The sequence below is a fragment of the Malaclemys terrapin genome, chromosome 1 (assembly GCF_027887155.1).
Source record: "Malaclemys terrapin pileata isolate rMalTer1 chromosome 1, rMalTer1.hap1, whole genome shotgun sequence".
Lineage (NCBI taxonomy): Eukaryota > Metazoa > Chordata > Testudines > Emydidae > Malaclemys > Malaclemys terrapin.
Window position 1 is genome coordinate 72,645,790 of NC_071505.1, and position 17,444 is coordinate 72,663,233.

Here is a 17,444-nt window from a genome sequence, read left to right on the forward strand (position 1 = left end):
TAAGACATATCCTAATTACATGACAGTGGTGAATATTGGGGTGTCAGGCTGTAACAACCAGATTGAAAGCCCTAGAAAATAAAGCCCATATACGGAAAGAGGGAGAAGAAGAGGGATATGCATGCTGTACAGGCAGTGGCTGCACAAGTTTTTTTTATGCTTCCTGCAAAAGTGCTACCTCCTTCGCCCTGGCCTCCCTGATACGTGCATCACTCCACTCCAGTCCATCCAGCATACAGCTGCTAAAATCATCCGCCACATCTGACTGTGTGGAACACAAATTCAATTTCTCTTCTGTCACTTCCATTGTATTAAATTGAGACGTCTTGTTCTTGTTAAAGGCTCAGCCCAACTCTGTCCCAGTTATACATCGATCCCGTGTTTTTACCATGACCTCTTGTACCTCACTGCCAACCTCCCTGCATCTTTGGTTACATTTTTTGAGGGGAGGGGGAATTTAAATAACCCAGTGTCCTGGATGCTTAACTGCCTGCATGTGGCTATCACATCATTCCTTTATTTGTGGATAATGTGGTGATTAAGCATTATAATTAGTTTTCTTCCATTTTAAAATAGTCTCAGTATTTTGTTTTTTAAACTAGTTATATGATGTTTAATAATTACTACTACAAAGTAATCTATTATAGTGCATTACTGTCCAAAAATAGAAAAGAAAACTGTGTTTTTTTAATCTAAGGTCCCAAATATTCTACTATTCTGTGTTTGCAGAATTTGCTACAGAATTCACTCCTTGCTGCAGAATTGTGCTCCAGAATAAAAGCTTTAAATTACCATATAATAAAAAACCTAGCTTTTTGGTTTGTGAAGAAAACTTTACAAATGTGAGTTGTGTGCAGCTAATGTTGAGTTGTCCTCTAGAGTCTGCAGATATCCTGAAACAATGTCTTTGGGGGCATACTGTGGTTATCTTTTCAGGGAATTTAAGCTGTCTAAGAATAGGTTGGTTTATATTTAGATTGGTACCCAGTGTCTGATAGATGTTGCTCTTTTGCTCTTTCTTTAATACAGAATAACAGTGAAATATACGTTTTTTTTCCAGGCATACCTGTGACACCTACAGAGCTGGCAGCTGGAACAAAAACCCAGAGGACAAGGCCCACTGCATTAATCTCTCCTACAATTGTTACTACAGAGAGATTTCCTCAGCTGCCCCCTATATTTGTTACTGCAGAAGCTGAAGTTGAGCCTAGTCATACAATTGTAACTACCAAAATAACCACAAAGATAGATACAACTTTAAGAGGAGCAAACACTACAGCAGAAACTTTGTCAGACTTTCATTCACTGGCATCACCTCATACAACTACTTATTTAACTCATTCATTACCTGTTTCAAGTACACTGCAGTCTTCCAAAGTAACCCACAGCACAGCAAGCCTGTCTGTACTGCCCAAGCCCGTATCTTCAACAGATTTTCCAGCTACTCTTCAGACAGCAGCAGCGACATTAAAAACATCCCCTACTGTAAGTCCAACAGTGTTTATAACCTCACCCATTACTATGGCAGTTCCATCAACACCTTCTTTTACTCTGCTAACTGCAAGTCCTGTTCCTAGACATTCTACATTACCAATGCCCACTTCCTTAGTGGTAACACCATTTTCACTTGAAACAGGAACTGCATCCTCTTCCACAGCATTAGCAAGTTTATCTCCTGGACCAGCCTTTGTCACTACTGAAGTACCTACAAGGATCTGGGGAACCAGAAGACCTTCCACAAGCCATTCACAACTGCCACAAACATCCACAGAATTTCCTTCATCTGCTTCATTAACTGGAAGAACATCTTTTTCAAGTCCCACATTCTTTACAAGCTCACAATTAATATTAACTGCATCTATTTCACCACTATCTACTATGACTGAAAGAACCAGGTCTACTATGGTTCAACCTATAGTTCACCCAGCTTCTGTTTATGCCCCAACTTCAACTGTTTTTCAAACTCCCAAGGCTACTTCTAGATTTACTAGCTTTGAAACTAGTCCTCCTCAGTTAATCACAGCTTCATACTTGGTGCCAACTCCACCCACCTCCCAAACTACTTCATCATCTTTAAGAACAACCAGTTCTTTAACAAGAACTTCACTACCTACATTTTTATCTTCAATGGACATTTCAGTGACTCCCTCCAAACATATAGTTCAATTAAGCACAGACACTGTTTCCAGTATTCCACCTATAATGACTGAAACTTCATCTCCAGTTGCTTCTCAAATCCCTACAACCATGAGAACAACGTGGTCTTCTTTGAGTCCCCTTGTAACACACACACTGTCTACATTAATGCCTCCTCCAATTACATCCCCCAAGCCCAAAGCAACGAGAGATGTCACAGTTGTCTCAAAGAGTCTCTTCTTAGAACCTTCCACTACTTCAGTATCTCTTCTAGCCACTCCTCAAATCTCTGAGGTATCTGTAACAAGTATAATCTCAACAGAAAGTAAATATGCACTACACACTGATGCATTTCCAATATCGACTATTTCTAAAAGGTTGACTGCATCCATTAGTTCTACAGCCTTCCCTTTCAGTACACCTGTATTTCCCATAAATGCCACATTAGCTACTTATCAAATGGCAAGAACCACTTCAAAAATAACAGAGTACCCTATCAGTCCACATTCAGAATTCAAAACTGCCTCTGTGGTACGAAGTACTGACACTTCTCTAACTTCTAGAGAACTATCAGGAGCTATATTGTCTTTTACTAGTCCATCCACATTACTTACAATGTTGTTATCAGCAAGACCATCTGTTTCACAAGCCTCTGCCATGACATCCCATACAACAAGTTCTTCAGTGATTCCCACAGTAAACAGGACATCTGCTTTGATATCAAATGTAACTCTTACCCAATCACCCATTGTATCCATGGGTACACAAGAAACCTCAAAAAGCCCACATACAGAACTGGCAACCTCTCCCTCGGGTATTGCTACATTAACTTTAGGCACAAACATTTACATAAGTCCTTCAGCAGTGCCTAAAACGTCATTTGCACTACCACATTTATTAACTTCTAAAACTCCGAAAGTCACTTTGGAAAGCTATTCCAGTATATTCACTACTACATCTTCACCCTCTTCAGAGACCTCCCATGTATCTACTGTATCATTAGGAACAAATATATCATCAAGTCCTTCCACAGAATATGAAACAAGAACTTTTGTACCCACTGAAATAGTCACTCACTCCACAGTGCCATCGGCAGCACTGACCATGAGCACAGCTTTGAGAACTACATCCTTAGTGCCAACTTATGTCACTATGAAAACATCAGTTAGTCCTTCAATAACTTTATTAGTTACTCCTGCCACCACCATAGCCCCTAGTGTTACTGCAAAAACCACTGAATCTTCTGTTACTCATATTGAGCTTTACACAGCCTCTAGTTCAGTGCCAATTCCTGCTACCTCTAAAACACCTATGTATCCTTCACCTAAGACTTTACTGACATCTGCACATTCCCCAGTTTCACTGAGTACTAAAGAAATGATAAAAACTATAGTCATGAAAACAACCGGTGCCATGACTGCATTCTCGGAGCTGAAGATTACACCTTCTGCAGCTTCAGAACTTAAATATGCAACCTCCATTGGGAGAACTGCAGACACTAGAGAAAGTAGTCAGACTTCACATGTACAAAGAAATATTACTAAGACAAAATCTACAACTACTGAGAAATCTTCACTGCTACACTCAACGTTCTCTTCTGTTCAGACTACTTCCTTGCCCAGTCAAAGCAGCATAAGTTCAGGAAAATCTGTCTCTATTTCTGAAGTCACAGATGTACCGCTATCAGATTGGTCCAGAATTCCACCACAAAGAACAATCAAACCTTACTATAATCTAACAGAACCAGAGCAAGTGGGGATTGGAGAATTGCAGAGCACCACTGTAACAGCTTCATCTCATTTCAGTTATGCAAAGGTGCTGTCTTCTACTACAGAACCGGTGGAAACGCAAACTTCACTGACAGACACAGACATGATGATGACAGTTACAGCTGACCATGCTTCATATGGCACAATGATACATACACTGATGTCATCTTCCTCAGATTGTATGGTATGATCAATTTTATCTGCCCACTGTACACTCTATGTATATTGCTTTTTAATCTGCTTTTTCTCTACCAACTGGGATGGGAGAGGTTTTTAATTGGATAAAATATCTTTCATTTTTCTCTCTTTGTTTGGCCTTTATATTGGCTCTTTATTTTTCTTTGAGGATTGCCTGCACATCCACACTCTTGGGTGCACTTGTGTACTCCACAAATTGGCTGAAACACTCTAGAAAACTTTGGTCATTGGAGCTGTGTGCCCCTACTGAGACATGGAGTTCTTTGAAATTATTTCCTGCAGAGATGGGCACAGCTCACCTTCCCTCCCTACTTCTTTGGAGTCTATGGAATTTAAATTAGTGGAAGTTACTGAGGAACAAAGCAGGGTTATGTCTCCTTATATGCTTGTGGGCATGAACACTGGTTACTGTGAGCAAGTGTGCATCTGGCCTCAATAGCCAATGCTTTCTACAGGGCTCCAGTGCAGTGGTACTGGAACAACTTGTATACTGGGGGTGCTGAGAGCCATTGAACCAAACTGTAAACCCTGTATATAATGGAAACCACTTCAAGTCAGGGGGTGCTGCAGCACCCCCGCCCCCACCTCTAGTTCCAGCACCTATGCTCCAGTGAGAGGTGTGTGTGTGTGTGTGTACCCAGTGTTGTGGGTGTATGAAAGCAGACCCCTGGAAATACATTGATAGGCGAATAACCTGTTTTTCTGAGGTTATTGGAACAAATACGAGGAGCCACAAGCGAATAAAGTGCCTCCAACATCTTCAGTTACTCTGTCTTCAAATGATAGAGCCCTTTTCTCAATTTTAGCAAAAGATCCATGACCATGTCACAATTTCAAGGATTAATTGGAATTCTGTGTTTTTGTTGATTTTATTGTTGTTTGTTCTTTTTGGTTATCTTTAATTTATTTGTATATGTATTTGGGCACTATGGCAAATTTCTGCCTTGTCCTGCTCAGTGTCCTCAGAGGCAGATTAGGGGTTTGTGGGGCCCTGGGTCAGAGCAAGTGGGGGCCCCTCCCTACCCCTTCTGCCTGCAGTCCCCGCGCACTCCCCCAGCACTCCTACTGGGGAAATGGGGTCGGGACACGGGGGGAACTCCTGCCGGGGAGCTGGGTCGGGGTGCGGAGGCTTCCCCCGCTCCCTGGCAGGTGCACCAGGTGGGCAGAGGGGGACAAGCTCCCGTGCCCCGATCCTGCTCCCTGGCAGGAGCACTGGGTGGGAGGGTGGAGCAGGGCAAGCCCCCATGTCCCAGCCCTGCACCCCAGCAGGAGCACCGGGTGGGCGGAGTGGGTTGGGGTCCCTGGGCAGGGGCCCCATTGGCCCAGTGGCTAATTTACCACTGAGTGTCCTGGGGGATATGGGAGAAAAGTATTGGGAGTCTGTTTCCTTTCTAGCCTAGGAGCATGCAGCAGATTAACTTGGTGGATTCTTGGGTGCTAGATGGAGACCTATCTAGTGCATCCAGTTGACCTCTTTAACCTTGAATGGGCATGGATAGGTCCCTTGAGCATTGGATGTTCAAAAGCAAAAGCTGCAGGGAGCTCATGTTGCAGCTAAACTCATGTGGTGTAAGAATATTCTTGTCCGTGTCTCTGAATTTAATTTTTGAAAATACTGACTGCAATGCTCATTCCTATTTTTCCTTTCTACATAACAGCCAAGATACATTGAACCTGTAGACAGATGTAGCCAGTATGTATGCATTAATATGGGATGGATGTTGTATAACGTTTCAAGGAACTGCCATAAGAACGTGGAAAAACCTGACTGTGGTTTTCGAGGAATGCCAGTTCAAGTTAACAGTGATAGCTGTTGCCCAGAATGGGAATGTCCCTGTAAGTCATTATATTGTTTGTTACGTTCTCAAATGTGAAAGATTAAAACTTGATTATGTAAACATCAAAAATTATAAATTAAGGATTATAAATTCAAGAGGAAGGATTGTCTTGTGGTTAATGTACTGGCCTGAGACTCAGAATACATGGTTTCTATTCCTAGTTTTGCCACAGATTTTCTGTGTGAATTTAGGGCAAAATACTTGGGAATTCCATACTTCTCAGGAATATTGAGAAACTAAATCCATTAATGCCCATGAGGCGTGCAATACCACAGTAAAAATACAACAGAAAAGCCTTTTCTTAAAATAAAATAAATAAATTGGGGAGAGATTCATATTTTGTGGCAAAGAATAAATCAGCATTATTTTTATAGATTACTTTGCTTAATTTGATTTTTTTTCCTTTGGAGTTTAACATACAGATTTTTAAATATACTGCGTTGTAAATCAGGCTCCAGAACTACAGCTCCCATGAGACAATGTGCCACAGTAGGAAAATACAGTTTAATAATGAAATGTCTCAGGTTAATTCAACCAACAAATCAGAATGAAACCTTTTGATTTTGGGAATGTCAGAACATTCTGACTGAAAATATTGAAATGAAACATTTTAACATTTCTATATTGAAATTTCCCTTCCATGAAAAATGTTAGAATATCGGCTTTTTTCCCAAAAGAAAAACGTTGAAATATCAGAATTTCCTGCGGGACGGAAATTCCAAATTTCACTCAACTCTAACTGGAACTTTAGGCCTTGACCTCAATAGATATGGTCATTTCATTTAAAGAGTGTTGCATCAGGTCCTAATTCTGGCAATAGACGCTCCAATTTTATTTTTATTTTTTTAGGGTGTAGCAAAGGTGAGTATTAAAATATAGATAGTCATAAAGATGTATGACATTCTTGAGACCTCCATGTTGCAGGCACTGACTTTTCAGTTGTAGAAGAATGATTGAATCTCCCTTTTGACCCATGGAACAGACCCTCATTTCATGTAAATTGTCATTACTCCATTCACTTCAACGGAGTGATGACAATTTGCAACTGCTGAGGATCTGTCCCTGTATCCAGCGCACTCCTTAACTGGCCAGAGCTGTTGCTGTTGAACAACATAAGGTACTTTCTTCTCCTCTTGGCTCAATGCGCTGTGCACAGCAATTCCAGCTAACAGTGGTGGGTTTTTGTTTTTACTGAAGAGGCAATTATTGCCAAAAATAGAAGATTTAAAGAAATTTGTAGTGGTCAGTTTTGTGGTACCCTCATTAAATGTCAGTTCTTTTTTAGGTCAATGTTCTGTACTGTCTGAACTGAGCATTATTACATTTGATGGAAATAACATAGCCCTCTATAATATGGCTTCCTACATTTTAGTCAAGCTCCCAGGAGAAATAATTGTTGCTCATATTGAAAAGTGTCCCACTAATCGGGTAAGATGTTTGCTTGCTATCACTTCCTCAATAACCTTAGTAATGTTGAATTATTTTGGTACGTGTGTGCAAAGGCACAACATGAATTAACATCCAGTTAACAGTGATACAATTTTTAAAATGGCTAAGTTATTTATATTTCAAAGCACATGTTTTATTGTACCTCTTGGGAAATGAAACAGACCTCAGGGTAACTAGTAATTGTTGTATTTGTTACAAGGAAATGAAACTATAGTTTTCTTTCTTATTGTTAGATATTCAACTGAGTGGACTAGATCCTCAAAGGGTAAATCAGCATAGTTTAACTGAGGTAGTGAAGGGAAGTGCAAATTGTATATCCCCTTCCACTAGCCTGTAACAGTTGCACCCCAGGGGAATTCAGTCCCATGAGAGGAAGGCAAGAGATGCCCATATCACTGGCTTCCTCCAGGGATTTTGCTTGTGATGCTAGCTTCAAGTTGAAGCAGGATCTCCACAATACTCCTCCTGGGGCAGTGGATGCCCGAGTGATATGCTTAAAGCCTCCACCTCCCCTCACACTTCTGGAACTGCACTGGCTGGGTGCGGGTGTTGGGGGGACTTGCACCAATGCTACCTCTCTCAGGGTTGACTTTCTGCAAGGCTGGTGAAACTTGGTAAAACTCACAGGTGAATTAAGATCATTGTGTGGGTGGTTTGTGTGAGAGGGAGAGTCACAAAATATTTGATTATATTAAAATAAGTTTCACAAGAAAAAATACTCAAGGTCACATTTTTCTCATAAATAAATTGAGGCCAAATCTTGCAATCCTTATCCTTAGACAATTAATGCCTACAGTACACTGTAGTAATGGTCCAGGGCCCCAGTCCTGCATTGGGATAGCCCTTGTGGAACCCTGTACCTGTATGGCTGATTTCATTGGGAGTGCACATGGGCAAATGGGCAAAGTCCACATGGGCTACATTAGCAAATATTTTGTAGGATTGGGACCCAAAACACTAAATTTTATGATATTACTACAGCAGTGTTTTAGGTGATTATTGTAATTTGATAAGAGGTCCTAATTACTGTGTGAACTGTACCTTAGACCCCTTTAGGTGCCTCTCAAGTGCAGCCCTCACGTGACAAGCCTGGCTTCCCACACCTCGCTCTGGGTAGAAACACATGGTCCAATCTGGCTCTCTTGGTGTCAGCACCCTGTTTCCCAATGTGATAGGCCCAGCTTGGTTTGGCACCTATAAACCCTCTCACTCCAGGGGACCTGTGAGCAGTGAGGTGGTTAAAGCAGAGGCTGCTCAATACAATGTGCTGCCAAGGAAAAACTTCAGTGTGCCACCCCATTCCTATTCCCTTAGAAATTCGTGACAGGCCCCTTGCACCTCCCTTGTCCCAGGCCCTACCACTGCCACCTCCGAACCGTGCGCAGCTGGGGCAGGGGCTGATGGAGTAGCCCCTAGCCTAGGGCTGCAGAGGCTGCTGGGCCCTGCTGACAGATTGAGGGAACAGTCTGACACCCAGGCAGGTTGAGCCGGGACAGGCCGGGATGAACATCCCCTTGTCTTCTGCCCTAGGCCCTGCAAACAGCTGAGACCCGCTCACTGGCTGGGCAATACCCCCAGCCAGGTCTGCCCTTCCCAATGGCCCTTTCCAAGAAGATTGGCACCAGCTGCCTGGAGCTAGAGAGGAAAGGGAGTCCTGGCCCCTGGATAGCCTCAGCTCCTTACCCTGGAGCTGCTCAGCTCATCCACAACAGGCTGATCTGGACACCAGCAGGGGGCATCTCCCAGCTGTAGGGCTCCAGTGAATGGGCAGTGTAAACTCCTTGTCATCCAGCCTGGAGGTGCTGATCCTCTCACATAGTGGGTGGTGGGCTTCTTCCCAGTGGACAGAGTGGGATTCTCGGCATCTGGGCCCCTGCTTGCTCAGCCCAGTCCCGCACCTCAGTCCTCACACTGCCAGTCTGTTGCCCAGTCTCCTGCACACACCCCCAGCAACCCAGAGCCTGCACTCCCGAGACTCCCAACAATCCCTGCACACCCTAGTCGTCCTCCCTGTGCCTTCCTGGGTGACCTCATTGCTGTTGGGCTCGTAGCTTTCTGGTGGCAACTCCTCCACCAGAACCTGGATACAGTGGAGTTGAAGCATGGCCGCTGAGTGAGCCCAGTACAGCAGTGGTGGCTGGGGCACGGGCAGTCTCAGAGTGGCAGGTGAGGGTTGGGCATTTGACATGGAGCCAGGCAGGTCGCTGTGCTTGTGGCTGAAGCCCCATCAGCATCTGTGGTGCCATCAGGAGCATCTCTGAACCATGGTGGTGATGTTACCTGCACTGAGTAGCTGGGTAGGGGGGCGAGAGCACTTCCCTGGCATCCTGGCTGGGTGCCACTTCCTGCTTCTTGTAGCCCTGGTTGGGGGCCTCTCCTGCCCACTGGCAGCACTGCCAGACTCATCCACCATTACATTACTGTTCCCTGTGGAGGGTACTGGGGCAAGTCTACAGAAATCTTGCCCTCAGAAATCAGTTGCTCTCGTCAGCTGCCTAATCTGCATATAGCTAGAGCAGCCTCCAGGTTAAAGTGACTCAAAAACAGCTTCTTCAAAACAAAGCATTATTTATCATTCACCCAAAGGTACAAAGCATGTAGAGTGAAGGATAAAAAAATAAAGGCCTACGTGCATATTTACTTTTACCTTACTCTCAATCTTTCCTTGCAGGCCTTGTGTGTTTCAGCTAGCCCAGTTACCTCCATCTTTGGGCTGTGCAAGGGAGATGGCCCTTGCTGCAGTTTCAACTTCTCACTCTGGCCATTTCTACACTACAGCCACTGCTGTGGCACAGCTACAGAGTTACAGCTGTGCTACGGTGGTGCTGTAGCATAGAGGCTTTTTGCATTGACGGAAGGGTATTTTCCACTGATGTAGTTAATCCTTCTTTCCAAGAGGCATTGACATAGCCACATGTACACCAGGGTTTAGGTTGACCTAACTACAACACCCAGGATATGAAATTGTTTGCAGCCCTGAGTGATGTAGGTAGGTTGATCTAAATTTTGAAGTGTAGACCAGGCCTGTCTGTCTGATCTCACTGACACACCCTAGGCAGCCTCTGGCCCCATACTCAACCTCCCATCCCTTTTCTAGGCCTGGGGTCCTGTAATTATTAAGTGTTCCCATGGAGATCTCTCTTCTCAGCCTTGGCAAAATAGCTATGTCACCAGCGTTGGGACCGAGGAGCTGTCTCTTCACTACTGTGAAGCTGGCAATTGTGTCTGAGTGTTGGAATGCTCTTTATCGGTCGTGATGTTGTCTTTCCTGCTTGATTCCCCTAACAGGCCCTTTGGCTCTAACTCCATAGCAAATAAGCAAACACACAGAGGCATGCACCATATTAATAAACATATGCTTTGGGACTAACAGGGAAGTATATGTTCCCATGTTTAGTGAAAGTTTAGCTAGCATTAAGATAGCAGGAGAAGGACCCTCAGTGTTGAAAATGACTAATAATTTGTCATAGCAAAACAGGAGGAACGTTACTAATATCCCTGCATTTCTAATCTACTTTTTAAATGTTTTTCAGAGTGCAAATTCAATAAGAAAACTAGTGAGTATTTTGTTAATTTTTAAGTATACCACTTGTTATTTACTTCTTGTACACGCTAAAATAAATACTATCTGTAATATTCACCCATCCCCCAAACTCTTATTTTGGCATTTTTCTTACAAGGTTTCACCTGGAGGCACCTCAGGGCTCTGTTTTAAGAAATTAAATGTAACAACACCTACAAATAAAGTACTCATCAACCGCTTGGCAAGAAAGGTGAGAATAATTGTTAATATTCAGCATATGTGTATTTAAAGGGTAATTTACACAGCGCTACTCTGTTCTAGCATGCAGTAAACCAGTCTTTACAGTTTATAAAGTGTAGGAACAGAGTTACTCCTGTGGTACAGCTCCATCCTCTCCTTGTTGTACTACAAGAGGAACAACAGTATTATTTTATAATTTTTTTGTATAAAATATGCTGTTGGCCTTCCAGTTATCCCTCTTTCATGAATGATTTAGAAAAAAAAAACCATAAACATTAAATCTACCAATTTCTTCCTGCTCTTCTTTCATTCTTGATCTCCTATAGCACTGAGGTCAGCTGCCTCTCCTCTTTATTGCTGGAAGTGGTGTTTGTCATTCTCTAGGTAGCATAGTTCCTCAGCATGGTTTTAGGGGACACTGTGACGATGGAATTACTATCTTTCAGATGGATATTGAACTAAAACCCTAAGCAAAGCTGAGGTGGGAATCTTTTGTGATAAAACCCCAAACCAAGAAAAATTTATTAGTTTTTGGTTGGTTTACAAAACCAACATTTGGCCCAGTTTCACAGACTTTTGAAGAAGCACCAGGGATTTGATCATGTTGGTGGAAACTCTGCAAAACACATTCATAATAGATGTTCAAAATGGAACCAGAATAAGAACTGTTCCTAGACTTGTTGATTTTCTGATCTCCAGTTCTACGTTCAATCCATTATCTCCCTGCCAGTCAATAATAGATAGAAAGAGAGAAAAAATGAAGAAAGCAGGATGAGTTTCTTATTTGGGCAGTTGGGTATGGGAACAAGCAAGATTTCCTGTTTTCACAATTACAAAAGGTTCGTCCTTCATCATTTTCTTTCATTGCCTACTTTCTTTGCGATGATAGGAGATGGTCGGAGGTTGATTAGAAATGCCATGATTTGCACACCCTGACTACCGCTGATAAATATGATGGAAACAATCTAAAACAATAAAATACAAATGCGATTTGCTATTTCATTAAATGTGTTTCTGGAATTCTGCTGTTCATTAAAAAATATATTTGGTTTATTTAGGTAGTAGTGGATTCTGTAATTCAACCATTACCTTTCTCAAAACATGGACTATGTATTCAGGATACTGGTGCCATGTACGTCATTAACACACCTGCTGGCATTAGCATTAAGTGGGCTCATGTTACAGGCATTATAGATATACAATATGGCTTACATTCTAACACATCTACCAAGACAGAAGGACTTTGTGGTAAGATTATCTTCTCTATTAATCTTTGTTTGTATTATATTATATTTTTTTCACTAAAGTTTTTTTTTTTTTTTTAGTCTTCTCTCACTTAAAAGTTGTAAAATACCCCACTTCTTAATGCCGCTGTCGATCAAGATTTATCAGCCATTATCTGTTGTCTTATAGTCCTTCAGATATGAAACTCTCATTAATTGTAATGAAAATTCTACCTGATCTGGGCTCCCAGGATTGGATCCATAATCTATCAATGAATGTTACTTGTGTTTCAAAGCACCTGTTTAAATAATATCAGGGTAAATAATTCTCACTACGTTTTATATATTCATCTCTATTTGAAGTGCACCCATCAAAAGCGCTGGCTGCATGTAAAAATATTAATGAAATCCACTGAGCAAAAGGAGCCAAATTTTGTGCTCAGAAGAAACCACCAAGGAATGAGTTGAGGTGGAGGCAGTGCATTCAGTGGGCTTTGCAAAGGGATACTAATTTCTGAAAGGCTTTCTCCCCCATCCACTGTAAAGGAAGGAATGGCCTAGCCCTGGGATGATGGGAGCAATTACCAAATCTGTGGGTTTGGCTAAGGAGCTGTTTCCTTTGTAGATACAGGAGCCAGATCCAGGCCTGCTACAGTTCCTTAATCCACAAATGTTTCTGCTTATGGACAGGGCTTTTTGGTTTTCAGTCCTCAGAAAGAAAAGCCATAGGAAAAAAGAGCAATGCAAGGGGGAAAAAATAACCATGGTAAAACTATCTGTGGCATGGTGTTGATGCCTCATGAGGTACTGAGTGCATCCCTAACTTGATGTTTACCATGTTCTTCGACATAAAAGGCACATCAACAGATTTAATAGGGAAGAGAACAAAAAATAAAGTAAAAATGTGACCTATAAAATTATTATTGACTTGATACAGCAACTCGACCGTATAACACATTTAATTTGGATATAACTTCTGCAGAGTGTAGTATGTTTATGTGCTTCCACATCAATATTCAACAGCTGCTGGAGAAATACTTATTAAAACTGGGATCCTGTGGTTAGAGCAAAAGTGTTCTAAGAGTGAGGATACTCTGTTCCTCAGTCTTTGAAGAACTAATAATTAACAGATTTCAGAGTAGCAGCCGTGTTAGTCTGTATCCGCAAAAAGAAGAACAGGAGTACTTGTGGCACCTTAGAGACTAACAAATTTATTAGAGCCTAAGCTTTCGTGGACTACAGCCCACTTCTTCGGATGCATCCGAAGAAGTGGGCTGTAGTCCACGAAAGCTTAGGCTCTAATAAATTTGTTAGTCTCTAAGGTGCCACAAGTACTCCTGTTCTTCTTTTTAATAATTAACAGTTGCTAGTGCAGAAAATCACAGGAACAGTTTTGAATAATATAGCTTTTCTTTCTTTTCTCTTTTTTTTTTTTTTAATTCTTATTTTCCGACTTGGACCCATTCTGGACAGCACCAAAAAGTATACATGCCTGTCACCCCATGTCTAAGCAAATCAAGTACTTAAAGCCAAAAGCTCACCCATGGGCTGAGAAGAGCAAAAAGCTGTAAATCCAGGGGAGATGGGAAGTGCTGGCTTTGGTGCATGCTTTACCTTTCTTCCAATCCCATGAAAACCTCCCCTAGGAGCTGCATGATGATATGGATTCATGACTTGGGAGGGAGAGGGTTAAAGACAGATGGCCCAGTAATCTGCCACACCACACACTATGATTCTTCCAAGCATCAATTAATTTCAGCATTGATTAGTGTGGGTTGCCCCTTCATGATGTGACCTTTGTCCGCATAGGTAGGCAATGACAGTAGGGGACACCATGTCACAAACCTTACTGCCATGGGGGTTGACGTGGAGGTGCTGAGTAGTCAGGGTCAAGAAGAGAGTTATAGGGAACCCTATTACCTGAAGGAAAGAACATGTGAAGTCCTGATTTCACTGCAGTCAATGGCAAAACTCCCATGTATATCACCTATAAATCCAAACTTGTGAAGTTTATGGTGCGGAAATAATCTACATAGTGGGTAATTTGGACTTTGTTTATCATCAACATACATGCATGTTAAATCACATTTTAAATGAGACTTTGGTGTTTAAATTGTATGAAGCAAAATTTGTAGAGTTTGACAATGAAATCATCCAGCTACTGTAATTGCACCATAATGACAAATTTGTTTTACATCCAGACACATCAGGAAGATCTCAAGACACAAATCATGCCTACCAGGACTTTAAAAACACGTAAACACAAATTAAAAGTCCATAATAACTCAAGAGGAAATTAAAAAGTGCTTATGGCCTGTGAAGAAAAGGAAACAAAAAAAAAATAGATAATAATAAAAAGACATAGGAACCCCAGCTGCCCATTTCCCAATCAAAAATATTCAGTGTCACCTTGGCTGTAGAGAACTCTGCTACTTATTTGCTAAATCAAACTCCATCCATAAAGATTCAGATTCTACCATTTTATTGTTGACTTTGTATAATATATATTTATAGGAAGATATTTCAGTGATTTCTAAATACCTGTCTTTGAGTATGGAAATTGCATCTGTCATCTCTCCGTACAATACCAAATTCATAAGAGAATAGGGAACGTTAATTTTTAAAATGTTAGATGCATCTTTCTGCACTGAGAAATCAAGTAACACAAGTATTTGTGGTAAAGAAGGCAATTTATTCAATTTTTTTAAAATTACTTTTGATAACTATAGCGTTTAGAAATGTTGAGATAAATCCAAATACTGTGCCAGATTATGAGCGCTTTCCTGCCCATGGTGAGTGCCACAGTTCAGGGCACCTGTGTTTCCCCTTAGTGGTAGAGCAAGAGCTCCCATTCTCAGGCTTGTGGAGTACCTGGCCGTTGCCTCTCTTGGGTGGAGACACCCATCTGTCTCCCTTCTGACCGGGGTATCTGCAGGCTGGACAGTACCCTGCATTATTCCCAGCAAGAGACACTGCTTAAGCAAGCCTGCTTACTTTCTATTCAGAGGGTTAACAATGTACCTATCCACAGTTCTAAGTTACCACACAGTACTTCCTATGCAAGCCTAGTTTATTCTTAGTGTAAAAGCACTACAGAAAAACATATTAAAACAATAAAAGAACCTATACACCTGCTAATAAACTTATCAGAGATTTCGCCCCTCCCAACCCCCATCTTCCATATGGGTTCTGGCAAGTGAGTCTTCAAACCTTCCCAAAGGGGTCTCTTGTGGTGACAAGTTCATAAGAGTCTCAGCTCAGAACTAGCACACTCATGATATGTTTAGTTCACCCTTTATACAGTTTAAGGATCTTTGATCTGGGATTGCCAGGAGCAGGTAATTAGCAACAATTGGTTTCTCTCTCCAGGGCGTAGCTTCAAAAGCATGGATCTGAAGTGGGTATTTGCATTCCCTTCACCCCTAAGTATTTCCTAGGAAATCCACTTTATATGCATTTCCCAAAGTGTGCTCTGAAGTTCCTCTTATCTCCCAGAGATTGCATTAATCCTGTCTTCCTGCTAAAAAAAGTTCCATGCAATCCCACAATAGTACATATTTGCATTTTTAATACAATGAATTCCAAACATGTTAAACTTAATTCAAGAAGGTTTGTCCAGGATATTGCAGTCTGTCACAGTGAGCTGTTATTTGCATAAGCACTCTTATTTAAATTAATAACACTGGTCTACAATTTTTGAGAAGTCGTCTGCCTCAGAGATAAAATGTGCTATTTATTATGTATTTTGATGTGCTGAATTCAAATATGACAATTAAAATAACTGGCTACTGTTTCTAAGATATTTAAGTTTTTACATTTTATGTCTATGTATATTGTGTAGATAGTAGAGTTTTAATCATAAATTGTAAACCTAGATCTTTTCATGTGTTTATGGTTGCTTTACATGATAATATTTCACCTGTCCTGTTCATGTAACACTTTAAAAATCGGCAAAAGGGTTATATAAATAAAATTTATTATGAAACAAAAGGCAAAAAACCATTATGTACATAGTTTAGTCCTATTCAGTGTCTACTTGGTGCTTCTTGTCTTGTCTCTTGTATTCATTAAATGGAGCATCTCTTGTCACTGTCCAGCAATAGTCTGCAAGCATTGATGGGCTCCATTTGCCCTGATAGCGTTTCTCCATTGTTGCAATGTCCTGGTGAAATTACTCGCCGTGCTCGTCGCTCACTGCTCCGCAGTTCGGTGGAAAAAAATCTAGATGAGAGTGCAAAAAATGTGACATGTTGCAACCAAGGCTTTTGTATGCCTTGAGGAGGTTTTCCACCAACAACCTGTAGTTGTCTGCCTTGTTGTTTCCGAGAAAATTTATTGCCACTAACTGGAAGGCTTTCCATGCCGTCTTTTCCTTGCCACGCAGTGCATGGTCAAATGCATCATCTCGAAGAAGTTCATGAATCTGAGGACCAACAAAGACACCTTCCTTTATCTTAGCTTCACTTAACCTTGGAAATTTTCCACGGAGGTACTTGAAAGCTGCCTGTGTTTTGTCAATGGCCTTGACAAAGTTCTTCATCAGACCCAGCTTGATGTGTAATGGTGGTAACAAAATCTTCCTTGATTCAACAAATGGTGGACGCTGAACACTTTTCCTCCCAGGCTCCAATGACTGTCGGAGTGGCCAATCTTTCTTGATGTAGTGGGAATCTCTTGCACGACTATCCCATTCGCAGAGAAAACAGCAGTACTTTGTGTATCCAGTCTGCAGACCAAGCAAGAGAGCAACAACCTTCAAATCGTCACAGAGCAGCCACTGATGTTGGTCATAGTTTATGCACCTCAAAAGTTGTTTCATGTTGTCATAGGTTTCCTTCATATGGACTGCATGACCAACTGGAATTGATGGCAAAACATTGCCATTATGCAGTAAAACAGCTTTAAGACTCGTCTTCGATGAATCAATGAACAGTCTCCACTCATCTGGATCGTGAGGGCTGCCATCACACCATCGATGTTGTTGCAGGCTACAAGATCACCTTCCATGAAGAAGAATGGGACAAGATCCTTTTGACGGTCACGGAACATGGAAACCCTAACATCACCT

At 41.6% G+C, this 17,444-nt stretch overlaps 1 protein-coding gene across 4 annotated transcripts in view; it reads left to right on the forward strand.

Moving 5' to 3' along the window:
* Positions 1–17,444, forward strand: part of OTOGL (otogelin like) — a 141,543-nt gene that overhangs the window by 86,548 nt on the left and 37,551 nt on the right. For all 4 annotated transcript variants that reach the window (XM_054027238.1, XM_054027247.1, XM_054027256.1 and 1 more), the window contains exons 36-41: positions 1,061–4,089; positions 5,762–5,939; positions 7,227–7,369; positions 10,924–10,947; positions 11,071–11,163; positions 12,212–12,401. In XM_054027238.1, coding sequence (XP_053883213.1) covers positions 1,061–4,089; positions 5,762–5,939; positions 7,227–7,369; positions 10,924–10,947; positions 11,071–11,163; positions 12,212–12,401 — 3,657 coding nt within the window. The remainder of the gene's footprint in view (positions 1–1,060; positions 4,090–5,761; positions 5,940–7,226; positions 7,370–10,923; positions 10,948–11,070; positions 11,164–12,211; positions 12,402–17,444) is intronic.